Source organism: Sesamum indicum, linkage group LG6, assembly GCF_026168435.1.
Source record: "Sesamum indicum cultivar Baizhima isolate 11 linkage group LG6, ASM2616843v1, whole genome shotgun sequence".
Taxonomy (NCBI): domain Eukaryota; kingdom Viridiplantae; phylum Streptophyta; class Magnoliopsida; order Lamiales; family Pedaliaceae; genus Sesamum; species Sesamum indicum.
In genome coordinates, this window is record NC_142662.1 from 21,494,026 (window position 1) to 21,521,744 (window position 27,719).

The window sequence follows — 27,719 nt, forward strand, 5'->3', positions numbered from 1 at the left end:
AGGGGCCTTCTAGTGGGCCTTTATTTTGGTGGGGCCTTGCTTTGGGCCAAGTGTAGTTTCATCATCATTTAATTCCCTACTCTGAGGAAGAAGGAGCTAATTTAATTCCCTACTCTGAGGAAGAAGGATTGAATTAGCTCCTTCTTCCTCAAAGTAGGGAACTGAATGATTCTCAAAACTACACTTGGCCCAAAGCAAGGCCCCACCAAAATAAAGGCCCAATAGAAAGTCTTTGAAAGCATGAGGCTTAAGAAGGAATAATTACTGGTATGAGCTCTCATTTACAGCTCTAAAAGAGGGTGGAGCATGGTAAGAGCCCATTAGCCCACAAGGAGACAGGCCTTTAGGCCAGCTTAGAGGGATCCTATCGGCCGGTCTCTCGCCCACAAAACACACAGATTCATCCGAAGAAGCCATATTTAAAATACACATACGTAAAAAGGAAAAGAAAGCTTAAAAAGAAGGTGAAGAAGTTAGTGGCAGAAGACTTACGGAAATAAAAGGAAGAGCCTCCAATGTTAAAAAAACCTCTTTCCAAGTCTGGGAGGGGGGGAAGAAGTGGGAAAGATTTTGCTAAATGAAGAGAAATGGGTAGTTAAGTCACTCTCAAGCCAAATAACCTCCCGTCATTGGACGTTTACTAGGGACGTCGAGCACATGCAGGGATAGTTACCATAACCCCCCCCCCCCAGGCATAGGTAATGATTGGGCATGCGGGCGCTCCCTAAAACTGGCTAGATCCTAGCCTTCAGACCAAGTTTGACAAAGCAGATGCCGAAATCCAAGGGGGATGTCTCCAAACCTTATTTTTAGGAATAAGTACATCCCCGCCAAGGAGGACCTTCTCTGAAGAAGATGAAGGACTCCTCCACCAGAAGGAGCTCTCTACTCTAAGAAAGATTAGGCTGACCTTATCCTCCACTGAGAGGAAGAAACTAAATGACGTAGTTACAAATAGGTAGCACAAAATGAAGTCCATTTATAAGCTCAACAATGAAGCCCTAGGGCCCAATGCAAAAAAGAAGACCCGAAAAAGCCTCATAGGCCTTCCCCCTCGATTGTGGCCCAAGTAAGTCAAGGTCCAAGAGAGAAGGACTTGTCCCTTCGAGGCCCAAGGCCACCTTGGCAGACAATGAAGCACTTGTCTAGATAGAGAGACCACATTGGGAGCCAAACACGACGAGAAGGTCCAGGAGGGCAGACCCATGGAGAGATGGGATCTCCACTCTGCTGAAGTCTCCTAACCCGTTAGACTCCCTTAAACTCTCAACCAACAGATCAAGACTCCAAGAAATCTACTGCCAACAACCTCCCGAACTCCTTCCGGGGTCAAACTCCCTAACCACTGGGACTTCAACTATAAAACAGGTTCAATCTCTTCAAGCAGGATTTTTTCGAGCATTTTCAAGCAATCTTTATCACACGCATGCATTCCTCGTAATTTTCACCATAGATTATTATTCTTCTTTTATGTTCTCTTTTATTACAGCAAGTTCATCTTTTTTAAAGCCTACAAAGAATTTGGCCCACCAAAAAGCTTAAGTCCATAGAGGATTCTAACCGTGTGTCTTTTGCACGCATCAAAACTGATATCATTTTTTTATTACTATGCATACACAATTATTTTTCAGTACTAGACACATGATGTATTTAAATATTATAATAATTAAAAGTAAATATTAAGCTAAAAATTATATATATATATATATATATATATAAACAAATTTCCAGCATGGTGGAAATAACCAATATCACTGTTAGGGAAAGGAAATGGCTAATCCTTTATCTAAGATTACTTTTGGATTGAAAAATTTGAAATTATAGATTTCAAACCCTTAATAACAAATCCTTAAATTTGTTTGGACAAGTCTAAATATAAGAAATTTCAAATCCTTCAATTATAATTTTGAACTATATTCTTTGAACATTGATAAATTTCAAATTCTTCTTGAATTATTTGAAATGATTTCTTCAAATTCTTTCATCAAGTCCAAATTTATCAATTGAAGTGCAACATAAAGGAATAAGAATTCTCATGGAAAAAACTACTCCTAAACCTTGAACATACCAGTCTGATGCAGGAAGAGACTCAAAAAAGTCCATTCATTCCCACTCCATTCCTACATACTAATCACCCCCTCATTGTTGTATCAACCTTGTGTTTATCTTTCATCCAATAAATGTCTAGGAATGTTTGATTCGAAGAAACCAGTGTTCACTTTCAGTATTTCAACAACGATACTTCATAAAATGGCATAACCATCGTATGGTCGTGTAAATATTACACCATTAGTGCAGATGGGAAGTCCAACCATCTCGTAAAATCTCTGTTGTATGACGGATAAATTCCAGGTGCATTTATAATAGACGGGTAAACAGATGTGTGTGAATCTGTTTGCAATGGCTTCGCCCTACTGGTATTCCAAATAATAAGCACAAAAATTAACCAAAAAGGGAGAGAGGTGGAAAACCACAAAGATATGAGACGTAATTTACCACATCAAGTGCGAGCGTAATTGTTACTAATACAAAGTAAAATTGGCATCAATAACAAAATCTTCAAAGGATACGTAAATGAAATTTTACATGAGTCAAGATACTTGAGCTTTAAACTCAATCCACTGGAGCCAAAACTCTGTATGTACATGTGGCCATCACAACTCATTCTGATTTTCTCGAGTCCTCATTCAATATGAGACCAAAGACAATATAAAAAAGATAAGAAATATCTCTGGTTTTCCTGAACTGAGCGTGGCCGCCATTTGGCATTTCTCGAACAAAATTAGAAGTCAAATTCTCCGGTGGCCTGAGAAATACCCAGCAGCCAAACAATTCAAATAGATTTCTATAGAAATAAGCAGTGAAAAACATAGAGATGAGCACATCAGACGGCTCCGAAAAGAGGGCCTTCTAAGAAAAACACACACCTTGTTGAACAGAATGTCCTTATTATTTATGTGCATAATGCCATCCTTCAATGTGCATTTCCACCTGCTCTTGGTTCTTGTAACCTACATAAAGAAGTATCAAAGACCAACTCGTAGTAAAGAATACACAGCTGAGAGAACGAGTAAGCAACATCAGAAGAAAACCATCAAAACAATGAACCAGTAAACGTTTCGCTAAGTACCTTGTCAAACTGAGCGAGAACCAAATGTGTCGTGTTCAGATCCTCCCCTTGGTCCACATCATCTAGATCATCATCATCATCTTCATTCAAGGGTTCATCATCATCATCATCTCCAGTGTCATTCTGAACAGGAGCAGGAGTTGCTGCGTGCATCTCTAGAAGTGCAGTTGAGAGGAAATCAACATCAGAGCATAAATACTATTAAGATGCCGCAAGTGGTTCAAATTAGATGACCAGTGTTACCATTTGGCATAGGCGTGTTCACTATATTGTAGTCTTCATTGACAACTCCTTGATAATTATATATCTTTGAAGGTCAGAATAAAGTAACCAAGTTAGTTGAAACAGAGAAAGGAACATTGTATTCATAACGCAAAAGATTTAATGCATCCTAGAGGGGAAACAAAAATAGAACAATAACAATATTAGATGATTACTGCGAAAGAAAATAATCAAGACAGAAAATGCACATGAGGCAACACTTGATTAGCCATCATCTTCAATTGTTGTGGCCAATGGAATACAAGCGCATGGCAACCACTGTGATTAAATTAAGTATCACTCAAAATTTTCAAGATTGCTCCACATATCAGATTTTAACTAAACAAAAACTGAATACTTGTTTAAAATGCGAACCATTCAAATAAGATTCACAATTCTCAAGCATAGCAGCTTGCCATTGAATTGTTAAGGAGATGCTAACAAGCTCTAACAGCCCAACTATGAAGATCCAGGAATTGGACATATAAAAGTTAAGCAACATGTCAGATTTTTTCTCATAAAATAATTGAACTCCAAGCATTGCATGCATGAGCTCAAAAGGGGTATGAAAAAGCCACCAGGGTACGGTAAAGCTTGATCTCAGCTTTACAACAGAAATGTGGGATTCAAACTAGAAATGGAAGAAAAGAATCTGCAGTGCCTCAAGTGTCATAATCGAAATTCAGACAGTGCTCCTTGTCAAATTATATTTATTTAAATTTTTCAAAATATCATTTAAAGAAACAGAACAAAGACAGGATAGTTAACATATAGTGGCCCAATCATAGTTTCATGCGGACATCATATAACATGTCCATCTTTGCCTGGTACAACATATGCTATCGAAAAGAAAAGTAACCATCCTAATAGTCAGAATTTGACTCAAAGAGTTGCAACAGATGGGATGCTTATAATATCAACAAACAACCGAAACTTTACATCTGCGGATCATGGACGAGAAGACAACATGATCTGACATGCTAATAGGTAGCTTTCTTAACTAATCCACAAACCATTAAAAAAGAAAGAAAAGGAAAAATAAATCTACAAGCTCTTGATTAAATTAATCTTTCATAGACATTGACAGAACAATTCATCAAGATGCGACATGATAGCATATGTTGTACCAAGAAGTATAAGAGAATAGACCCCCATTTACGCAAACCTTTGAATCACAAAACTGGGCCCTAATCTTTGTTTAAAAAGAAACGTAGACCCAGCATTCCACATTTTCACCAGCACCAGTAATTGTATCATATGCATTTCTTGCATCGTCACATAGAACAATTTTGACGGATAAGGAATGTGCACTGACTGATGATATACCACATTTAGAAAGATAAACTAATGCAGACCTCAGGACCATAGGGTACTAAATAGCAATTGGACTTAGAAGTTAGTTTCACTTTGTTCTTTTGCAATTTCAGACGATAGTAAGAAAACACTGCAACATCCAAACCTTCAGTCACAAACCTAAGAATAGACCACAAAGAGAAATAAAGACAAAGAGAAACATGTCTCAGTAAATATGGGAACGATGCCCAGCACAGGGCAATCATCACCAAAAAGGGTTTCTCCAAGTGAAAACAAGATACATACAGATCCACATATCTGCTTTTAGGTGGATATAGATTGAACAACGGATAATCTACAATATCGGTTGTCTTTATGATGATGAACAATAACACTGTAGAGCTACTACTTTGCAATGCTAATACAATAAAGATAATCAGTATCACTATTTGTATGCGTGTGTGATTTACAAATTACAGTAAAACAGCAAGGCGGAAACTCACATTGGGTGTCGAAAGCACATCATCATATGGATCAGGTATTGGACCATCCAACTGAGGAATCCTAGAAGACATTGTCCCCACTTGAAAAAACATTTGTTGGTTACCCCCTTGAACCACCTGCTATGACAATTAGAAGTCTATGAAGCTGGCCATGAATGGACAAGAGAATAGACAGAGGCTGAAAAATGTCTAATAACACACTGAAGAGACTAGCATCATCCCGACAAAATCATCTGACAGGTCAAAGTCAAACCTAAGTTTTCTCTGAAGAAATCGTGCTTAGAATAGAATTGCTAAGCAACCTGCGTGTTGTAAAACACGCTGACCTTGTTTACCATGTAACCAACCATTGCAAAGTCCCTATTTTTCCGATTGCAATTGACAAGGAAACCAATGGAATTGCCAGTGAGTAGGTCATACGTATGTCCCCATCTCTAACATGGAGAAACGTCGGAAACAGTAATTTTGAAATGTTGCACCACCATTAAAATTTAAGATCTACACATAATTGAACTCTCCATAAGAATTAAGCCTCAAACAAGCAACAAGGTAACATCATTGTTCCCATTTTCCTGCCTGTGGCAATGCCTCAATGATGGATAGCCCTACAACAATAAAATGAATGAATAGTGAATAATCCCACCATCCCTGACTCTCACCTCGAAACCCCCCCACCCCCAGTTTCCATAGCATATACCGTAACAAAAAAAAATGAGGAATAATTGGTACTTTTCCCACAATTTTTGTAGAATTCATCAATCTTTTTCCTATTTTCAAATTGTTACTCTTTCTTTAGAAACAAGGTCACATTATGCTGATGGCTATAAATTAGGTTCTGTTGAATGAAATAAAAAATGGGTGAGATTTACCCAATTTTCCCAATTGGTGCAATAACTTCCCTGGATTGTGGATACCCGAAGATAATTCGAGCACTAGGAGATTGGTTCTATTTAAATCTGTATAATTCAGCTGCTAATCATTTTATGAAAGCTAAAAAACTAAAGCAGGAAAACAAATTGTTTAACAAACAGTTCCAGCCCACAGGAGTGGTAGCTAAAACGTTGGTGTTTACATGCAATCACAAGAAATTTATACAAAAAGAGAAAATTACCATGGAGATTAAATAAATTGAAACTTTTCAATGACCTCTGAGATGAATAAACCATAAATCCTTAAAAGCAAAAATACCAGGGCAAATTGGAAACTACAAAGGAAAGTCTAGCAGTAACTTGGTGATACTGGCATATGGCATTGACATGCACATTGTGCACATTTATTTTGTGTACCTTAGCAATTTGCATGTAAAATATAATCATCAATGAGACAACCTACAAATCCCGGACAGAACTAGGAATTTCCCTGAGTTAGCAAATAGTCAACAGTTCAGAAGTTGTTGAATGATATTACTAAAGGATAAATACAAATTTAATGAGTCCTTAAGGATCTCAGCCTTCTACTTAGATACAGAATGCAATAACGTTTCAGTAATCCAATAACCAGAGGTAATTGATAGACAAGAATTCTACCTTTAAATTCTGTGATCGATTGTCCTCATCTGATATATTGTCTCCCGCTCCATCTTGTTGTGGGATGTATCCACCAGCACGGTACTGAGGAGGCAAGTCATCACGTTTACGCTTTCCGGAAGAAATGAAAAAGTCCTGCATTTATTTCCCATTGCGTTATGTCTGTTATTCAGTGGAAATGCAATCACAATTTAAGAGAACGAGATCTACATTTATGCAATCCAGAAGACATGAAAAACCCTAAATATATCTCCCCAGCATTATGTCTGTTACTCAGTGGAAATGCAATCGCAATTAAGAGATCTGTTGCAGGAGAACGTAGTGCAAAAGACACTCCCACTATCCCAGAAGAATGCTTTGTTTTCGTCTTCTTTTTCTTTCTTTTTTGTCCAATTGCCCTTTATTATAGAAAATATGTGTTTAGCGATTGTTATAGCCTCAAAATTTTAATGGACAAATTTGATCATTCCTGCCATAATAAAATAGTGCAACAGATGCAAACAAAGAAGTTTCACACACTCAAGTAACAAATAAAAATAAAAAATTAATCATTTTCATTAAATGAACCATCGCAATTTTCTCTCTTCCCAACCCAAAATCAATTCTCACTGACATTCCTTTTGTTAATGATGTTAATTATGTGGCTGAAAAAAGTTTTTTTTTTTTTTTATGATGGAAACTTTTTTGCATGGAAATTTAACCATATGTTGACCTATTCCTATTCTTATCAACTTTAATAAACAAAGGTATGTGGAAAAAAGTTGTCATAATGCTGCTTTTCATTAACAATACATCTTTATGGAATGGGGGACTACATTTTCTTGAGGATTGACATGGATGCTAGAGTACCAACCCTCAAACTAAAAAGTAATTCAACAGGAAGAACATCACAGAAAGGTAATCTTATCTTACTAATATGCTTATTCAATGTATCATTACTGCAACACTTTTATTCAGTAATATTTCATTTAACTTTATCTAGATATGCAAGACAAGTGAGAGCTAAGCTGAATCAAGCTAGATTTGAGCTCAAGCATCCTAAGGGGATGAGCTAGAGCCAAAGAATAGGTGTCCAAGAACTCACAATGTCTACTTTTCGAATCATTGTCATTTTAATCATATTGCAATTGTATTCATAATATTATGATTCTTACTAACATCAATAATCATAACAGTAGTTTGTATAATAATATTTCTATATTTTAAATAAAAAAATGATATTGAACTAAAATAATATTATGTCGTCCACCAAGGTGATTGAATTTGGACAGACGCACCAAATTAGTAATGATGATATAAATACTAAAATAATAAATCTATGTCCTCAAAGACATAGTAATTTTGCTCTAGTGACCGAACCTTATACTTAAATTAAGCCTAAGTGAGTCAAGCTCGAGTTTGAGCCTTAATTAAGAAGCCCATGAAGAGCAAGCCTGAAAATATTTAAAGCTTGACTCAAGCTCGATTAGCCCTAATAACATTAAATCACTACTCGAAGTTTGGCTTATTTATAGTGGATCATTAGGGAACAGGAGAATTTCATCAGGTGACTTGATTTTTGAATTACCAGCCACCATAATATTCCTACTGAACAACAAGAGAGCATTTCTATAGCCCAGAATAATATTCCTACAGAGAAGAAGCAGGGTTGAACTTCTTACATTATGTTTTTTTATATCTTACCAATATTCCAACAAACATTACATTTCTCTCTGCTTATGTTTCCATTTAGATGTGACTTTCAAAAAATATTTATTCGCTCCCTCATTTCAAGGATGTCAATTATCAAAAACATATTACGTAGGTTCAAGAGGCCAGTTCTTTAATCTCTAATAAATTGTTCGGACATTCTACAATGTAGAAGAGCAGCACATTTTCAGGTAAAAGGAAATGAGAACAGAAAACACAAAAACATAAAAAAGAAAAAAACAAAAGATATTATACGTATCCCATAAATGAACCACCACTGAAGGGTTAGCATTTAGTTTTCCAGAAATATCCGATTCAATGAAAAATGATCCAGGAAGATTGGGACATAGATTTAAACTCACACCGAGCAAAGGACATAAATGAATGGGACTTTAGGCAAAGGGCATCAAACTTCAGCATTTTCCTAGTGTTTCCTTTTATTAGCCAACCGTAACTTGCTATTTCTGAAATTTGTGAACAAAAATGATTCACTGATAACAGACTTCACCATACAAAGCAAAACTAAGGTCAAAAGAAGCTAGAAGCATTTGAGTTCAGTATGCAATTTCTGACTTCTAATATGGTGACCTGGAGTATTTGAAATATATTACTTTCACTTTTACAGGAAATTTTACAGTTATTAAGCAACTCTTTATTCTTTCAATACCATAAAGGATGTCTTGTTTGACTATTTCTAGGAAATAAGAAAAATGAAATTTGGATCAATCTCTTCCAAAATAGTATTTAGTTAAAAAACACGTAAAATCTATATAAAGTTAATAATATCAACAGCAGAGCTTGTATCTAAAAAGGAGCAGACGTTTTTTAATTAATTTTAATGGCAAACTAATTGGTTTAATTCCATATATAGTACATTCTACATTATACATATACATTTTTGTAGCATAACAAAAATTATTATATGACCATTATTATAATCGCAATTAAGTATTTATTACATATCCAGATATGTAGAAATAGTAACTCAACCAGTTTGACAGTATGATATTTTTGTGTGCACAGAGTCGTGTTACATGGAGACGAGACAACCAATTTTTATTTCATTAAGGGGTCATGGGAATAAATTACTTTTAAGGTGATTGCACTCTACATGGAAGTATGGTTACCAAAAGTACAGCAAAAGCTCTTGTCATGTTCTAGTTTATGGATATTTGTACTCTTTAGCCAGAAAATTGGCCAACCTTGGGCTTCGACAACAATTCAAACCAAGAAAAGGCAACACCTATTCTTTAGCAAGAAAATTGGTTGCCCTAGGGCATCGATGATAATTCAAATCAGAAAAAATGGAAACATCTTTTTTCATATAGGATTGAAGAGTCGAAGGATAAAGTATTTCCACTAGAAGTGGGAATACTTATTTCTATGTCCACTAGAAATAGTTACTCCTGCTTAAGTGGGATTAATCATGAAAATTCCCTCCCTCCCTCTGTCACACACAAAAATAAATAAACAAATGGATGCAAGCTTATACACTCATCCATCATTCTGTGTAGCTACCGTGTCTTCCACGGGCTACAATGCACAATCAGATGCATGCTCCTAGGTGCCCATATCGCTAATTTAATCTTCCTTCCCCACATATAAAACCAAGATTTGTTGTACAAAACTCTGGGTTTATACCACAGACACAAAGTAGGAGACAGGAACAAACTCCAAAACTCTTGAAACACTCTCGTTCATGTCTTACAATTTCAAATCCATGAGAAAATGAGCGCAAGTACATAGATGTTATGTGGTAATTCATCATATGGTATTATGCAAGCTAACCTGGATACCAACAGATATGAACTATAATTAATCTTTTTCACAAGAGTTGTCTGATTAAATAATTTCAGTGTCTCTGTATCATAGCCATGTTCGCAAATGGAAAGCAAAAGCAGTGAATATCTTCATGCTCCTTATATATTTGGAACATGGATACAAAAACCATCAAATTTACGGTAAAATGATGCAGAGTAACCATGCAGATCTTTGACCTTCAGCTGAGTTGAAACAGCAATTGTCATTTTGACAGATTTCCTTGGATTACAGCACTTAGTATGAGCAATTAATGTTATTCAGCACAGAATTTCAATTTGCCTACATGATTAGCTCACATGGCATAAATTTCTTTAGTTTTGAATTCCAAACACTTCTTTGTCATAATAAATTATATAAAGCACTTAACTTTAGATCATCATTATCCTTTTCTTTTTCAAAGTCAGAACCAAACAAAATCTGTCTATATGCATCTTCTGTTGTGTGCTTTCCTTACCTAGAGTGAGTACACAGTCTAAAAAACACTGGTACTAACTAGGTGGAGCCAAAACAAGATGAGGCGACATCATCTATCCCAATGAATTATACATCTCATACCCACTTTTCTGCTCTTTTCCCAAACCAAGATCTTCCTAGGCAAGATGTGAGTTTTAAACTACTTCATAGAAGAGAGCACGAGGAAGGAGAAATATATCCAGTCATCTCTATTCCAGAAGGAAGAGCACCTATATACATAATTGATAAATTAGGATTTGGTATATAAAGCTCATTTAGGCTACAAAAAGGTTCTTAAAAGAGATATCTTGCAAGCCATCTTATGATCATAAGCTCTAAGAAATTTACAAGCAAATCACTTACATCTAAAACACAACATCAACCAAAATCTCCAATCAAAAATGCAGCAGTGACAATTTGCTTTCACCCCAGTACAGTTCATCCAACAAAAAGGAATAGTACTTCCCAAGATACAAGTACCAAACATTTTTTGGCATCTCCATCCATCCCAAACAATTCTAACTTCTTATAATAACCAAGTGATTGACTTTTTACCATTAAAAAGTGATCACTGGGCGTTAGTTCTGTAAGAACCCAATACCTTTTAGTAATACAAACAGTAAATCGCTTTGTTTTAAGTAAAACTAATTCAATTAGACAGTTAAGAAAAATGACAATCACCTGAGTTGTTGGCTGATGAGGGGCTCCCCTCTCACTCTCTTCCCGGCCTTCCACATAAGCTGCAAAATGAGAGCAATAATATAGCATATGGAATTGCAAAGTTACAACACAGCCTTCCACCTGTTATCATCTTTATCTAGAGACTAACAGAGTTCACATCTCTATATTGTTTACAAGGACTCTATTATTATACGCACCAACATTCACATCAAGCGGAGGCCTTTGATTTATCCAAGCCGAAGGTGGCTGCTGCAGGATTAAAATTTAAAAAGAAAAAAAAATTAGTTTTTATCACCAACCAAAACGAAAATATAGCTCACTACCTAATTTAAGAAAGAGGGTTTTCAAACATTTAAGATTATTACAGCAAACCACATAATTGCCGAGTGAAAAAACACAGTGAATGAGTTTCTGGAAACAAATTTCTCATGTGAGAAAGAAAAGTCAGACCACACTACAAAAGTCGAGGTTCAGGAAATGTTGGTACCATATAGGGGCTAGGTCTTCCAGGTCCAGCTTTTACCTCAGGAACACCGTTTTCATTAGTAGATGTATACTCATTGGGAGTGATTGGGGTGCCACCAGTGGGGATGTTATACAATGAACTACTATCACTTCCAGGAAGAGGAGTTGGTGCTGTTCCAGGCAATGGCGTCTGTGCCATTCCTGGTAATGGTGTCTGTGCAGTTCCTGGCAATGGTGTCTGCATAGGAGTCTGCAATGGAGTCTAAACATACACAAAAACCAAAATTTCAACCAGAGGAACAGTTAATACATCATCAACAAGATCATATTTCAGACGGCAGTCACATAAAACCGAAACCTTACAGGGGGAAAGAGTAAATCAGCAGTTGGAGTCTCATACTCCTCAGTGCCTTCATAGGGTACGTTGAGATCATGCACAGGATTAGGCGTGATAGGACCACCTGCCCCTGACTTTTGCGTTGCCGACCTGTCTATGGGACCCAAAATTGCTCCAGCTTGCATCATCTTCAGTTCCCATAACTGTACATTTCCAACGTAAACTCATCAACACTTCAATCCCAACAACAGATCCAAGAATTATCAAAACCCTAAACCACCCAAATCAATCTTAATCATCTGTTAACCCAATAATTCAAATTTGTCGCGCAATTAAATGTTTTCCTAAACCCTAAAATTAATCGGAAAGCAATGATAGAATTAAATAAAAATTCGGGAAATCATTACTCCTTGCAGCTCATTGAGTACGCCCTCGCCTGGGCCGCCGTTGTTGATGAACTCATCGCGGACCTTGTTGATGACGTCCTCGATGACGTGGATATAAACATTGCTGGTGGTAGAGCTTGCCATTCTAGCAGAATTTCTGGAAAATTTTGAAATCCGATGACAGAAGCACAGACCCCCGAATCGATTGTCCGTGAATTCAAGAAACACGTTGTAGGGTTTGAGAGTGTGAGTTCCAACGGAGAGAGACGACGCCCACACGGCGGTGGAGAGAGAGAGAAGGAGAGAGAAGAGGCGGAACAGAAAGGAAGAATAAAGGGTGGAATATAAATAGGTTTGCATCCGTTTATATGCTAAGATTCCACGTGGCGACATCAGATAGATCTGTTTTCCATTTATTTTTTCTTCTTTTTCCAGGAAAATATCCTACTAATTAGGTATTTGCTTAATGGAAAAGAAAAAATTTGGAAGGAGAGTCAAACCGTTAAAGAGGACAATAATCCATTGTTCCAACACTTGGAAAGTTAGCTTCTTGCTATCATTTTGTTTTTTAAAGAAACCACCAAGAGGTAGAGGCATTTTTCGTCACTGTCTTTTTTATATTAAATAAAAAAAAGACTAAATATACATTGGGGAGTACTAACTCCCTAATATAAACTAGAAAATTATAAATAAGGAGTATTATTCTGTTGCAAATATAATATAATACAACAAAATATAAACAAGGAGTTTTTTATTTTTTTTGTAAACAATGAGTATTACTTCTTTACAGTTTCAAAAGATGTATTTAAGTTGGATAAAATAATATGGTATGTTAAAAAGTTTATGCTAATCCGCTAAGAGCTCAGTGAGAATGTCCAACTTTGTACCGGCTACAATTTACCAAACAGAAATCTCCAAAGAAAGCAGTAAAAGAAGTACTATTCCATTACAATGATGGGCAATGAAAAATTTGGAGTACAACTCCTTAACAAAAATTCTGAAAAGCACAAGTAGTCCATGTGACAAGCTAACGAGAGCCAAATCTTCACTTGCAAATGAGACACAAAAAGAATCCCCAGAAAGCACAAGAAGGAGTATAACTCCTTTACAAAGACCAGCACAGGAAAAGCAACAGAAATAAGGCGACATCTCCTTTATGCTCCTATGAAAACAACTACTAAAAGCAAGTAAATGAGGAATACTACTCCCTTATAATGAATCATTGCAAACGAAAGGGGAGTGACATCCTTGCAAAAATAGTACAACGAATTTCAGATACAAAAGTGAATAAAATCTGGGTATTATATCTATATAAATATAAAACGAGGAACACATAAAGTATTTAACCTAACTACCTATGATTTTACCTCGGAGTTGTTCTCTAGTAAGGTAAGTAGGTTCTTCAGTTGTGCAAGCTAAGTTGGCAAGACGGTTTGCCACTTGATTACCTTCTCTAAAGATATGAGTAATTTGCTTCTCAAGTTGAGCTAAAAAAAATCTGATTTTTTTAACTGCCATAGTCCTTGAAGTGGTTTGGATATCAGATGAATGATGTACAAAGCATCCACTTCAATCTAAATTCTAGTGAGATTCTTTTCTAGACAAATTTGAAATCCTCTAGCAAGAGCTCTCAATTCTGCTTTAGTGCTGGTGATGACACCCAAAGCTTCAAAAAACAGGACATGACCTAAGTGATTTTTAATCAAACCTCCAACGCTTGAGAGGCCAGGATTGCCTCTTAAGACCCCATTTATGTTCAATTTTACCCACCCTTCTTCAAGCTTCTTCCAAATAAACCATGATGATGTTTTGATTTCTAGATTGAGAATGCAAGGGAATGTGAAGTGTGCTAGCAGCACACAAGTCTCCTTTCAAATGCTGGAGTTTCCATAGTTTGCATCTACTTAGTGTGTAGAGATGGTCCATGATCCTGAAGATGTAGAACTAGCTTTGAATGTGAACTCCTGTGTTTAACATCATTCCTCATAGTCTAGATATGCCACATAATAAGCATGGGTATCAGTTCTCTCAAGTGCAGAGATTGAGAAATGTCCGATTTCCATGCTTTGGTAAAGATAATAATGCTGTCAGACTACGGAAAAGTGATCTAAATTTATTGGCAAAGAAGTTCAAGCTTCAATGAATTATTCATTGTTAAGAAAGAGGTGCTCTTCTGTTTCTTCTTGGGAGCAATAATAGCACTTGACGGGCATGATAATCTCTTTCTGTTTAAATATAGCATCAATAGGAATCCATTTGTTTATTAGTCTCCAATGAAAATTAGACACTGTAGGTGTAATTCAAGGAGACCACATGCTCTTAAATGGGGAGAGTAAGTCTATGATCTCTAATATTCTCCCAGGCTGAAGAGGTTGAGAATATGCCATCTTTGGAATTCTTCCAGAATAAATGATATTGTTGATTTTTCATAATAGGGACAAGAATAACTAATTCAACAAGGTGGGGAGGTAAATCTCTTTGAAAACTGTTCAAGTCCTACACTCCATCTTGCTGAAACCAGTTAACTGGGATATGAGATGTGCTGTCATGAGTCCACAACTTGTGCCTTTTATGGTCCAGCTGTTGTGCTAGAAAGATGTTTCCCCATCACCCAAACTCCAGAACATATTTCCTTGAGTTGTCTTATCGGGATAATTGTGAATTTCTTATGAGATAAAATGCATTTATTGAGGCGTGCTACACTATGAGACACATGCAATTAACTTTTTGCATGAATGTCTGTGTGTCTATATGATGCAAACTCCTTGTGAGTGTTTTTCCAAATAAAACTTCAATTTTATCCTTTCATTCAAGTACACATTTTAAAGGTTCTTGGTTATGGTCCTTCTTGATGGCACTAAAAACATAGGACATGCAACTGACAAAGGAACTTAAAACTAGGATTTTCAACTGTTTTAAATGGAAGCTCATCAAGAAGCAACATAAGACATAATGAATCTCTAGTTTTATCTTGATCAAACCTCCCATTAATAAGAGATGATTCTATCACCCACGCCACGAATAAGTTAAAATGAAATACAAGTTTGATTTTTGCAACTTTATGAATATTTTTTTTTTTTTTGCAAGACTCATGATGATTTTTTAGAGATGTAGTTCCACGAAGTCTTAGGTCTGCCTTAATCTCTCACTAATTAAAATTACGGGTGGGTGTCGTGTCGCGTAATGCGGGTTCTGGTAGTTTGGGTTGGGTTCATGACCAAATAGCTACCCGATCTCAACCCGAAGTTTATCGGGTATCCGGATTTTTTTTTTCTTTTTAAAATAAATATCTAGAGGCAAAAGAGGTAATTTTGCCTCTGAATGAAAGTTTTCAGAGGCTCAATCAATTTCAAGTTTCATATTTATAGCTAATGAAATGGATAAAAGTATTAACATTCATTTTAACAAAATCACAATAAATTTAATCCACGAGTCACAATAAATATAAAATAACAATTCAAGTCTTACAATTAACCAAATGATAATCAACACAACGTTCAAGCTTTTACATTCATCCAATATCAACAAGAGTCATAGTCGAAGCATGCTAATTCGTCAGTGGAGTCGTAGGCAATCAAATATCAATAACAGTTGAATCAATTCCCAAATTGAATATTTCTACAAGAAAATTAATGATCACTAATAAGTTAAGTATCACCAAAATAGAAAATAAATGTAAAAGTAGAAAGAGCTAATAAAAGTATTTCTCTCAATTGTTTCAATTTCGTATCAATCTTCTTCAATATTTATTGGCTTGGCTTAGATACGAAGCTAATCTTGTGCACAGATGAGGGTTTCTACTGTTTAGGGGACAAATAACTCCAAAATGCATCAAACACATGACTGCTGTCAATATGCAACGAGCTATTTTAGAAACAATAGAAAATCTGTTAGAATTTAATTTCCCCCAATTTAGTATATCAAATTCTTTTCGAAACGCCTTAAGATTTTCACCTAAGTATTTATCTAACTCAGACTTACAATATCTTTTTTATGTAGATAAGATTGTTTTTTTTGGCAATTTAACAAAAGATATAGGGGGCTTTTATATATTTTACAAAATTTTTCTAAGGAAATGGATGTGCACGCTTGAAAAGTCTAGGTTTAGTCTTCTGCGACGTCGTTTCCCTACGAACACATACCCAGAAGGAGTACATTAGACAAGGAGTTTCAGTACTCACACCCGCTATCTCAACTCAGGAGAGCAAAATAAACCCTAGAAAAATGTCGGGCGGATTTTTCCGGGTAGAAAATCTCACTTGTTTTCTTAATTTCTTTATCTTATTCCAAATTCCTTTTGTAAAATCTCGATTAAGTCCGTTGCTTCACCTGAATCAGATCTTCCTGTTGAATGATTGTTTATAAATTCTTATGTGGATTAGGGCACGTCCGCTGATCAGGACACTCGATTCTCGAACAAGCAAGCGAAGCTACTGAAGTCTCAGAAATTCGCCCCTGAATTGGAAAACCTGGTTTGCTTCCGAGTTTTTCTTTTATCAATTATTTTTTGCCTTCACTAGGAGTTTCTTTATTCATTAACGCTATGGACTATTGATTGATGTATGTATCTTTCTATATTTTATTTTCCTATGGAAGTATGATTGGTAATGTGGACTTAGTAAAACTTAATATGGATGCGAGGCAAAGATTTTTATACATCTTAAAAGGTTTCTAGTGAAAGGCATGGGGAGAAAATTCCTATTATCCCCCCCATTCTTCCACTCCTAGTTAACACCTGTAGAATAACTGAAATGTGAGTAAAAAAGGACGGCTCTCCTGAACTTTTTTTGATTGTTTTGCTATTGAACTTTGTTGTAGCAGCTATGTTTTAATGTTTGATTATTTCTGTATTTCTTTTTGTTGCAAAATTTGTTTGTTCAGGTGGATATGACCAAAGTCAAGATGGATGTTATGAGACCATGGATTGCAAAGCGTGTAACTGAGCTAATTGGGTTTGAAGATGAAGTGCTCATCAATTTTATTTATAGTCTTTTGGAGGGAAAGGTAATTGGCTTTAGTATCTGCTTTTTTCGTTAGTAGAGATCAAGAGTAAAACTTAAAGGCTTATCCTATGGGAAGCTATTATATAGCTGAGAAAAAAAGTAGCAGGACTATTTTAATATTGAAGTTGCGGCTGTTTCCTGACAAAATTTTCATATGTTTTGTCTTACGGTGTGAGTTTGATTATTCTGAACTTGCTTTTTTTTCAAGGCAGTTCAGTTTTGGTTATTCTAATTCTGGAGAAAGTCTGATGTTTATGAACAATGGTGTCGATGTGCTTGGACGCAGGAAGTTAATGGAAAGCAGGTTCATATTTCACTTACCGGGTTTATGGAGAGAAATACTGGGAAGTTTATGAAAGAGCTCTGGGCGCTGCTTCTCAGTGCACAGCAAAACGTGAGTGGTGTCCCCCAACAGTTTCTGGATGCAAAAGAAGAGGAAACTAAGAAGAAGAAGGTTTCATTTTTGATATATTCATGTTGTAGATCTTTTATCTGCATATGTGGTAACTGCTTTGTGCTTATGATGCTCTTTCTGAAATTACAGGCAGAGACAGATCGTATAGCTAATGAAATCCACAGGAAGAAAGAGAAGGAGAAGCAAGAAATTGAGCAAGAGAAAATAAAGATGGTAACTATAATCATTTCATTCAAGTGTTCAATTGTCTAGAACTAGACCCTTAACTTCTGATTCTGTTTCATTGCGTTCAGCTTGCTTCTGCTTCTGCAATTATTTCGGTTGATATCCTTTACCTCAAACTACTGTAGGATGGTGATGGAGCAATGTCGAGGGATAAGGATGATGAGTTGGATCTTCATGTGAAGAATGATGCTGGGGGGTCCGGCATCAATCCAGCAGATGATAAAGAACGGTACAAGAGAAATGGCCGGAGAAGACGCAGCAGGTATTACTGTAGTATAATTGGTTGTTGCTCAAATATTTTTTGATTTGCTCTTTGAGATTGCTTTTGGGACTGATTGGATTTATAACAGAAGTAACTGGAACATGTTAAGGGCTGTAGGTTGTCTATAGTGGGCTTGTTTCAGGATAGAGAAATTAAACTTGAAGTGCTTATGAAGAGCTGATTGAAGAAAGGTCAAAGAGAGTGTGAATTTCTCCCCCATGTCTGTTTTGATGGAATATAATAACATCAATTACCTCAAGTATCATACATATTGTCACACTTTCTGTTGGATACAATGTGAAAAACCTGATCTTTGGAAACATGTTAGGCAAGAGGACTAACATAATTTTGCTACTTATTTCAGAGGATACATCATGGGAAAGATGGAAACTTGTGGAACTTTCTTTGCATCCAGTATCATAGATGACAGGGAGCTAAATAGTTGCAGTTCTGGATAATTTCAACTATAAATTTTGCAGTTAAATAATGTTACCGTCATTATATTAAGTCTGGAATGCTGCAAATTTTTGTGTTCCCTTGAATGTTTTGCTCATGCAAATGACTACAGGATTTACCTTAATAAGACCTTGGACATCTTAAGGTGTTACTAATCATCATCCTTTCATATGCCATTGAGTTTTAAGCCGATGATTAGTTGACGTAAAGAAATACAGCTCACTGGCTTTAAGTGGTCAATCTCGGGCATCAGGCAGTAGTTTCTATCATCAAACTTGGAAATGCTGCCAGGTTTTTTAGTGTTTGAGCTGAACTGTCCTCTGCTTCATTAGATACCATAAGGTGGAACTTGTAGTCTGAATTTTATGGCTGCAAAATGTGCTGAGTTGTATTCTAGTTTCAGGTACTGCAAAGTGTATTATCAATCAGGAATTGGTTGGGCCTGCTGCTGATGTCAATTGTCATATTATTTTAAGAGGGCTCAGGGATAGTTATAGCTGTGACCACTTCCTACTAGCATACAAATGTAAGATATTACAGGGGACTGCTAAGCTAGAAAACATTGCTTAAGTTATCCTTAAAGGAATAGAAAGTTAAGAGTAATAAGCACTAAAACATTACTCCAGGCATTCTGAAACTGCAAGACTTAAAAAGGATATCTGAGGAATGCTTGTTTACTATGGCATCCAATGTCTTGATGTCATTTGTCATGGGTTTGATTAAGGAAACATACTTCCTGCTTTGCAGAAATCTAGAAACTTGGATTTATATGTCCACAAGCAGCAGTGGATAGAGCCTAGTATCTTTGGTGGATGATATGTAATGTGTGGAAAAAAAAAAGCATTCTTTCTTACTAAAGTAACTGTGACTCGCTATTTAACAACATTAGAAGAAGTTCAATTCATCCTATCAATGAAATACTGTAGCATCTTTTTGTATCAATCATCCTATCAGTGAAATATGCACCTTTTGTAGGGCTTTTGGCATTATTATATTTAACTTTTACAAGGTATAGAAAACATTTGAAAGTGTTAGCCTATTACTTTTTGTTTGTGTGGATCCTTTATTTGTTACCTTTATTTAGTTAAATTTAGCATGTATTATTCACAGCACAAATGTTGATCAGTTTTTTGGTTTGGTATTTATTCAAATTGCTGCTCACCATTTATTAGAGTTACTTGGAATCAAGTGACTTATTATATGGTGAAGATTAACGCAAAAGCTTGTTGGTCACTTCTGATTGATGACATTCATGCTACTCTAGACAAACTGTTAAGAAGCTGTGTAGAATTCATCCAGTACTAGTTTGAACCGTTTTTTCTTTGTTTCCTTCAGTTCTTGAAAGAACTATACAGGTTATATGGCTTGTAATCAACCCTTTTATTTTGTCTAGAGAGGCCATGGCTTACTATTATTATTATTAAAATAACTGAAAAGGTATTTTTTCCAGCTTCTCTTGTGTAGCCTGGGGTATACCATTTACAATCTGCAACTGATTACTTGTTTTAATAACTCTCTGCATATTTTGGTTAATTTATGCTTTAGTTTTTAGGAACCAGTACTAGTTTGAACCGTTTTTTCTTTGTTTCCTTCAGTTCTTGAAAGAACTATACAGATTATATGGCTTGTAATCAACCCTTTTATTTTGTCTAGAGAGGCCATGGCTTACTATTATTATTATTAAAATAACTAAAAAGGTATTTTTTCCAGCTTCTCTTGTGTAGCCTGGGGTATACCATTTACAATCTGCAACTGATTACTTGTTTTAATAACTCTCTACTTATTTTGGTTAATTTATGCTTTAGTTTTTAGGGAGAAAACTCCAGACTGTACAAGTATATTGCGTTTAGGCCCAACTTATTTTTGTTCCATCTGCACAGGGGTTCACAATCTCCAGATTCAGCTTACCGTTCCCCATCCCTGCGGTATGCTTTTTGGTCATGATAAGCAATTATAGTTACTGAAATGAATATTCTTTTTTTTGAACCTGTATATAAATGGAAATAACCTTTTTCATCTTTTGAGCAGAAAGAAGCGATCAATATCTCCTAGCAAGTCCAATTCTGGAAGTTATTCAGAGTAGGTTTCTGTTTAGCTGTGATGCGTTTTTTTTCTGGAATCTTCGTTATGTTTTAACCTCTAAAGGCTCTAATCTGGTTGCACAGTGAAAGGCGGAGGTCAAGCAGCACCTCCAGAACACCGTCAAGAAGTCGCTCCATTTCTTTGGAAAGACGGCGTCGCTCTTCACCAAGGCGGTCTGTCACGCCTCGTCGGAGACATGTTACTCGGCGTTCTCCTTCACCATGGCGTAGATCATTGCATTCCAAAAGAAGATCAACATCTCATGCTCGCTCCAGATCTCCTTCCCCTGTACGTTTTAGGGTCCGTTCTCCGCGGCACCACAGATCTCGATCTCCCTTGCGACGTAGATCACGATCCCCTGTGCGCCGTAGGTCAAGGACACCAATAAGAAGATCACCAGTGGGGTATAGGTCCCGGACGCCTTTACGACGCAGATCGCCATCTCCTGTACGGCGGAGATCCCCGTCTCCTATGCAAGGCAGATCACCATCTCCTATGAGAAGAAGATCTCCTTTTGTACGTCGCAGGTCACCATCTCCACTGCGGCGCCGTTCGCCATCTCCACTTCGTCGGTCACCATCTCCTGCAAGAAGGCGGTACCGTCGCTCTCCTTCAACTCCTCAGCAGCAATCTATATCTCCAGTTCGACGTAGGTCCTCTATGCATGGCCGAAAAGGATCTTTTACCCCTGTCCGTCGAAGATCTCCTTCTCCTCAAGAATCAAGTTCCCCCTCCCATATCCGTCGCAGTTCCCTTTCACCAGTAAGGAGAGGATCTCCAAGAAGCGCGAGATCACCTGTACAATCTTCTGGAGAAAGAGCCAGGTGCTTTATTTTGTTATCTGTTTTCAATCAATTTAGAGTTGGTCCTTAATGAGCTTATAATTGGAATGCATTATAGTTATCCTCATATTTTAGATACTTTGACTGCCTATATATATAACAGTGCTAATTGATGAATGCCAATCTTTTGGTGATGTGAAGCACAGATATATAACCAAAGGACTATTGTATGAAAGTCTGATAAGTTTATTCTTTACCATTTCTGTGCCACCTTTCATGTTGAGAAAATGAGAGTTTATCTGGATAAAAAAGACAAGTCAATTAACTGGAAGCACACTTCGAAATAATGGTGTCACATGCCACACAAACTGTACATGAATAAGGTTTCATTACATGCCACACAAACTGTGGTTGAATTGATCTTTTTCAGAATAAGAATTTGGTCACTGGTGTTCCCTCTGTACATTGTAGAAAAGAGCTACATTTGCTAAAAAGTATAAGATTGCAGGGAAGAAGGTAATGACTCTGACATCGTATGCCCTCTTTTCAATTATGACTCCAGTAGGAAAAAGGAAAAATGATCTTGTTCGAGTTTCTTTTGTTAATTGTCAGTTCATGGTTCCAACTTTTACTTCATCCACCTGCAAAACCTGAATAAAGCTAGCTAACTAAACATTAAGAGAGGTTCTCTCAGAGAGCTTAAAATATAAGTTCTCTTACGGCTTGTATCCTTAGCATGAAATGTAATATTGTGCAGCTGTTTGCCGATTTTTTCTACATCTATTAGTGCAGTCAAAAAGGGTTCAATATTTTTGGTACATTGATGCAAACAATAGTCCAAGCAGCAGCTAAAGAAGCAATTGTCTTGGCCTTTTGCATATTAATCATAAGGGAAGTGTGTAATACAAAGTAATACCAGGGTCTTAATGTCTTAAAGAGATGGCTGCCTTTGTAAATTATGTTGATTGTTAAAACTCAATATGGTTGCCCGCTTTACCCATGAACTGGATTTATTACTGCCAAAATCTCTTATGGTTGGCCAAGTATAGTATATAATGTGATTAAGTTTTTGCTTCTTGGACTGAGTGCCTTGCAATCAAATTGATCATGTTCTTCTATGACATCAGCTTTAATCCTTCTGTAACTTGTGCAGAAGACATGAGAAATATTCTCCTGCTCGTCGTGCTTCTCCCAGTGACGAATCTGAATCCCCATCTGAGAACCGTAAGGAAACAAGATTGGTGGAAGGGAGGCCCATTGTTTCTCTGAGGTCTCCACAGAGGGATATGCTGGACCAAAATGATTTACGTAGAAAAGAGCGAGACTTCTCACCTTCTACACAGAGGTCCCCATTTGTATCTGATGCCTCTAGGGGCAGAAGTTATGGTGAAGAACGAAGGTCAAAATGCATTGTATAATTTTAAGCTTTCTATGACTCGATGTAGAATTTTGATTGGTAGTTATGGAGTTTATTCTTGCAGGTCAACTAGTCCTCGAGGTAGTTCTTACCAAAAGAGGGAAAGAATTGTTCCTGAGAGCCCAAACCCTTTGCGGAAAGCTGCAGGGCATAAACCTCATCATGATAGTTCTGGGACATGTGCAGATGACGAGAATAAATTCTCTAGCAGGTTTTGCATGAATTCTTCTTAAATAAGGAACCTTCTTATATTTTCTCTTGTAAGTTTCTAAGTTCAGAATTGTTCACTTCTTAGGGAGACTGGAGACTACAAATATAGATCCTCACGAAAAATTTCTCCAGTGCCTGTGCGTCATAGGGATTCAACTGAGTCTGCTGGAATCCATGGTCTTGTTGATGGCACAAAGTCAAGGAAGACCCAACATCAGGACAGGTTGCTGCTGCTGCAATGTTTTTATCTTGGTCTATTGCTGTTCCAAAAGTGACTTAATTTGCTATATGTTCTGTTTGTATGTCTGTGGCTAGTAACAGGCTACCTGACAGGGTGGATGGCAAAGAACGTCATGAACGGCAACACTTGTCAACAACTTCTAGAACCACTGGTTTGAGTGTTAAAGGAAGTGAATCATATGGTGATGATGGTACTGGAGCGAAGGATAAGAAAATAGTTCGGATAGATGAAAGCAAAGGTTCGCCTAAGTTGTCAAGGAAGTCTGAGCAGAATGATCGCAATGGTTCACTGGATTCTCCTTCCAAGGAAACAGATGAGCAGACGGTTAAAGTCAAAGAAAAGAGGAAGCACAAGAAGTCAGATAGGCAAGAGGTAGAATCAGATGATTATTCTAGTTATGATTCTTATGAGGAGAGGAAGGAGGCCAAAAGACGGAGAAAAGAAGAAAAGAAATTGAAAAAGGAGGAGCGGCGTCGAAGGCGGGAGGAGAGACGCCGTAGAAGGGATGAAAGGCGTGCAGAGAAGCTAAAACTGAGATCGGGTGATGCTGGTAGTTCATCATCAGATCCTGGGCGAGATCATTCTGAAGATGAAAGTGTTAGAGGGCGGGACTCACGAGCAAGCAACACTCGGGAGACAGAGTCTGAGCAGAAGAAGCTTGAGATTGAACTTCGTGAGAAGGCTCTTGAGTCACTTCGAGCCAAAAAGGGCTTTGGCAATTGAACTTTTTGATGCTCTCGAATATTTAGATGTTATTGGTTATTATGTTCTTGTTTTCAGTTATTTGCTTGTTACTAGACCTTATATATTTTCGGATGAATGTACTCTTGTATCTGTTTAATGTGATCTGTCTTTACTGGTGGCAGCTGAAATGGATAAATGAGGATTTCCTGAGCTAGTATCTTGAGTGAAACTTTATGCTGACTTTCTGCTAATTTTCTGGTAATCTATGCCTTCCCCTTTGCTGGGAATATGTTTGTTGTTTCTCGAAGATATATGTTGTCTGGATATTGATTATCCTAATGCTTGGCTGAGGCCTCTCATGCTTGACACCTGTTGGTTCTAGAAGTACATATTTCATTTGCTCATCTTGCCTGAGTCTCAGTTTTATTGAGTATGATATAGAATGATTTTCAGATTCTCACTTCTGGCTTTTCTAGCCTTTTTAATCTCTGGGGTGATTGATATAATCATGAGGGTCATGGCAGTTTTTCTCCTAGTATAACTCTGTTACTAAAGGTGCTTTCTGATTAATTGATAGATATGAATATTACCACATAGATGACTTGGTTGAGCAGACCCTTTGCAGCTACTTAGTTTGGACTAGTCAAACAGGTGAAATTTTTACATCCCTAGTTTGTCTCTATTGGATAACTGATTTAGTTGGCTAAGATTTATTTAGTGCACATAGTTCTATTGAAGTACTGATTTAGCTCTACATGATTGGCAGCTTGAGAATTCTCCCAGGTAATTGCGCACCAAGGTGATGTAAATGCCGGCCTGGTAACATTTGAATTCTAAATTCTTGGTCAAGTAGTCTGTAACTTCTCTGAGTTGAGTTTTGTCAGTTAATATTCATTTTCTGATGTTTCTTCTAAATAGTTTTTGTACAGTGCAACTGGCACTAGGTTGTTTGAGGGCTGCTGTTTATGTTGCTTGTGACTCTTGAGGTACTTGGAGTCACATCACTTTTTTGTCTCTTCAAATTAGTTTTGTGGTTGACCAGATATTGTGCCCATATCTTTTCTACTTACAGTTCCACACATTCTTTTATTTCTTTGTATTATGCACTACTATTTTGGATGAACTGCTGCACTCCTGGGCATTTTTCTTAACTGGTGGAGTCAAGCAACTGCCCTTGTATGCCTCACTTCCTTTAAATGGATTTTGAGCATTCCTCAATCATGAAGTTCGTACTATGTCACTTGATTATTACTTATGTTCATTCTTCTCTTGAGCCTGGGGCTTCTAGGTTGTATTTTGCATGAGCAGTAACTTCTTTGTAGATAGTACTTCTTTGTTCTGTTAGATTTATCTGGATGGTCATGTTGCTTATGCAGATCCCAGCCCTTTAATTTTTAAGTGAAGAGTATGTTGTGCTTATCATTGCTTGGTGCCCTAATATCAATACGAGCAGCTTCCCCTGTCTTTTTAGGTTGTGAAGTTTAAGCGAGATTTTGCTTTATTTGCTATGGGTGTTTGTCAACCAAAGTCTATCTAGTTTTGGTATTTTAGACCTATGCGTCAGCATTGAGAGAACCATGCTCAAGTCGGTTCTAGATGCATAATCTTCTACATATTTGTTATGTGCAGGATTTTTATCAGCAAATTGATCTGTTATACATACTTGGGTTTTGTTGAGATCTTAATAGTCACTAGAAAGGTCGAATTCATGAGTTTGGTGAAGTTTTGTTTTGGTTTTGGACATATTTCACCTGAGATGTCTTTGATATGTGTGCTTTGTCATTTGACTGGCTCTTTATCCTAATGAATTTCTTAAGTAAAGATGCATCATCATTTTTATTTGTTTTTGGAAGCTTATAGAGAGCCTGGCCTGAAATCTTTCTGAGAGCTTGAATACCTTAATTATCAATAGGGTAAATTACAAGGACCTTCCTTGAGGTTTGGCATAATTGCGAAAACCCCCTCCGGCCCTTGTCGTTTGAAAAATTACCAATACCCCCTTGATTTTATCGGTCATCTAACAATTGACCCAATACGTTAGGTTTCCATCTATTTTTTGTGGTAGACTGACCAAAATACCCCTGTAGATTAAAAATTATAATTTTATTTATTCTTTTTGAAATTTTCTGATTTTTTATGGACTAAGTAGATAATTATTTTTTATAATTTTTTTAAAAAATTTCATCCATGCTGTTCAATCTTTTTTATAAGTTTTTATTTTTTTAAAAAAACAAAGAAATACAGTAAGGCCAAAGTTAACAATTTCATACTTCAATCCAAGGATTACATAATTTCATCAAACGTTTGGGGATTATTGTCTTTCAAACAATGAGGGGGGTATACGTAATTATGACAAACCTTAGGGGAAGTTGTAACTTACCCTTATCATTAATTGTTGTGGATTTAGGAGAACAAGGACTGGGATCTAGGGAAGGTTGATATGAGAAAGGGGAAAAATAACTCGGACACTCCTACTGTGGTCTGGAATGCTCGTAGATCAGAGATTATGCCACTGGAAAAATATGAGAACTACAAAGTAAATGCAGCCAAAGTGTATTTCCTTGATGTGCACCATGCTTTAATTCTGGAGCTTGTCCACATAGCTGGGGAGATTAGACAGAAGAAGAATCTGTATGGTTTGGCATTCCTGTTAAGCTTGGTGATTCTCCTAGGAAGATTGGATGATGCAATGGGGATGGTCCGTGTAGAAGGTGACTTCAGTTGATGTAATACATCCTTGCGGGTGGTTGGCAATCTTTGGGAGAAAGCTGCAAAGGAAAAGGAAGTTACATTAGGGCTCCTGACTCGAGGGTGAGAATTGGAATCGAATAGATTGAATCAGAAATGAACTTAGAGAGAGGGTCCGAAGGAGAAGAAGGGCTACCAAAAGTTCGTTAGAGCTTTTGAGTTTTCTTGCTCGTACGCCTTTCTCTTTTAATTGTTTAAGAACACAGTAGGTTGGATTTTGATCTTTAAGATTGAGAGGCTTTTTACTTGAACATGGTTATATCCTTTATGGGTAGCATGATGCAGTGGTTGTGCTTCACTTGGCATAATCTGGGAGAATAGGGGTTTGTTGCCTAACAACAGCGAGTGGTCTATATAAAGAAATGCCAAGCAAACATGGATTTGAAATTTAGTTCCATATTTAGAGCAGGCAACAGTGCAGCATATCATCTTGCTACACAAGCAGTGCCAATTTAACATTGCTTATAAATATAACTGTTCCACCTATTCATGCACATCTGCATGGTATTATTAGAATAGATAAACCCAGATGATCAAGTTTCCAGTCTTACTAGATGTAAGAGAATAGTACACCTTATTTATTTATTTCGATTTCTTTGATTGTATACATTTTACATCGAAATTTTAATAAATGGGTAGAGTTGTGCGG

At 36.8% G+C, this 27,719-nt stretch overlaps 2 protein-coding genes across 7 annotated transcripts; one reads left to right on the forward strand and one right to left on the reverse strand.

Annotated features, from left to right (window-relative positions):
- Positions 1-2,463: 2,463 nt before the first annotated feature.
- LOC105163986 (transcription initiation factor IIA large subunit) lies at positions 2,464-12,879 on the reverse strand. 2 transcript variants are annotated; one of them, XM_088881759.1, is made up of 11 exons: positions 12,567-12,879; positions 12,186-12,362; positions 11,881-12,084; positions 11,555-11,606; positions 11,358-11,416; positions 6,714-6,848; positions 5,188-5,304; positions 3,374-3,437; positions 3,131-3,285; positions 2,928-3,011; positions 2,464-2,806 (listed from the first exon to the last, which is right to left on the reverse strand). In XM_088881759.1, exons 1-11 carry the CDS (start codon positions 12,687-12,689, stop codon positions 2,783-2,785), a joined length of 1,194 nt encoding a protein of 397 aa, XP_088737885.1. In that variant the 5' UTR covers positions 12,690-12,879; the 3' UTR covers positions 2,464-2,782. The 2 variants fall into 2 exon arrangements, with proteins under 2 accessions (XP_088737885.1, XP_020550528.2); XM_020694869.2 differs by having other exon boundaries at positions 11,845-12,084.
- A 3,756-nt stretch (positions 12,880-16,635) lies between these two features.
- On the forward strand, positions 16,636-24,536 carry LOC105163886 (splicing factor PWI domain-containing protein). 5 transcript variants are annotated; one of them, XM_011082395.3, is made up of 13 exons: positions 16,636-16,790; positions 16,928-17,017; positions 17,427-17,549; positions 17,835-18,002; positions 18,093-18,176; positions 18,314-18,450; positions 20,787-20,831; positions 20,935-20,985; positions 21,072-21,812; positions 22,924-23,169; positions 23,252-23,398; positions 23,483-23,620; positions 23,713-24,536. In XM_011082395.3, the coding sequence occupies exons 1-13, from the start codon at positions 16,770-16,772 to the stop codon at positions 24,359-24,361; spliced, it is 2,640 nt and encodes an 879-aa protein (XP_011080697.2). In that variant the 5' UTR covers positions 16,636-16,769; the 3' UTR covers positions 24,362-24,536. The 5 variants fall into 5 exon arrangements, with proteins under 5 accessions (XP_011080697.2, XP_011080705.2, XP_011080706.2 ...); XM_011082403.3 differs by having other exon boundaries at positions 23,719-24,536; XM_011082404.3 differs by having other exon boundaries at positions 23,731-24,536.
- The last annotated feature ends 3,183 nt before the right edge of the window (positions 24,537-27,719 follow it).

What these genes read in the sequence shown, in the direction of transcription:
- LOC105163986 (XM_020694869.2), bottom strand. Translation starts at nt 12,689, where the DNA reads ATGGCAAGCTCTACCACCAGCAATGTTTATATCCACGTCATCGAGGAC. An exon ending in TCCGCTTGATGTGAATGTTG is followed by an intron (nt 11,417 to 11,554) that starts GTGCGTATAATA and finishes CTCATTTTGCAG; the next exon opens with CTTATGTGGAAGGCCGGGAA. An exon ending in ATGTGCTTTCGACACCCAAT is followed by an intron (nt 3,438 to 5,187) that starts GTGAGTTTCCGC and finishes TGACCTTCAAAG; the next exon opens with ATATATAATTATCAAGGAGT.
- LOC105163886 (XM_011082395.3), top strand. Translation starts at nt 16,770, where the DNA reads ATGTCGGGCGGATTTTTCCGG. An exon ending in AGGAAACTAAGAAGAAGAAG is followed by an intron (nt 18,003 to 18,092) that starts GTTTCATTTTTG and finishes CTGAAATTACAG; the next exon opens with GCAGAGACAGATCGTATAGC. An exon ending in GAGAATAAATTCTCTAGCAG is followed by an intron (nt 23,399 to 23,482) that starts GTTTTGCATGAA and finishes TTCACTTCTTAG; the next exon opens with GGAGACTGGAGACTACAAAT.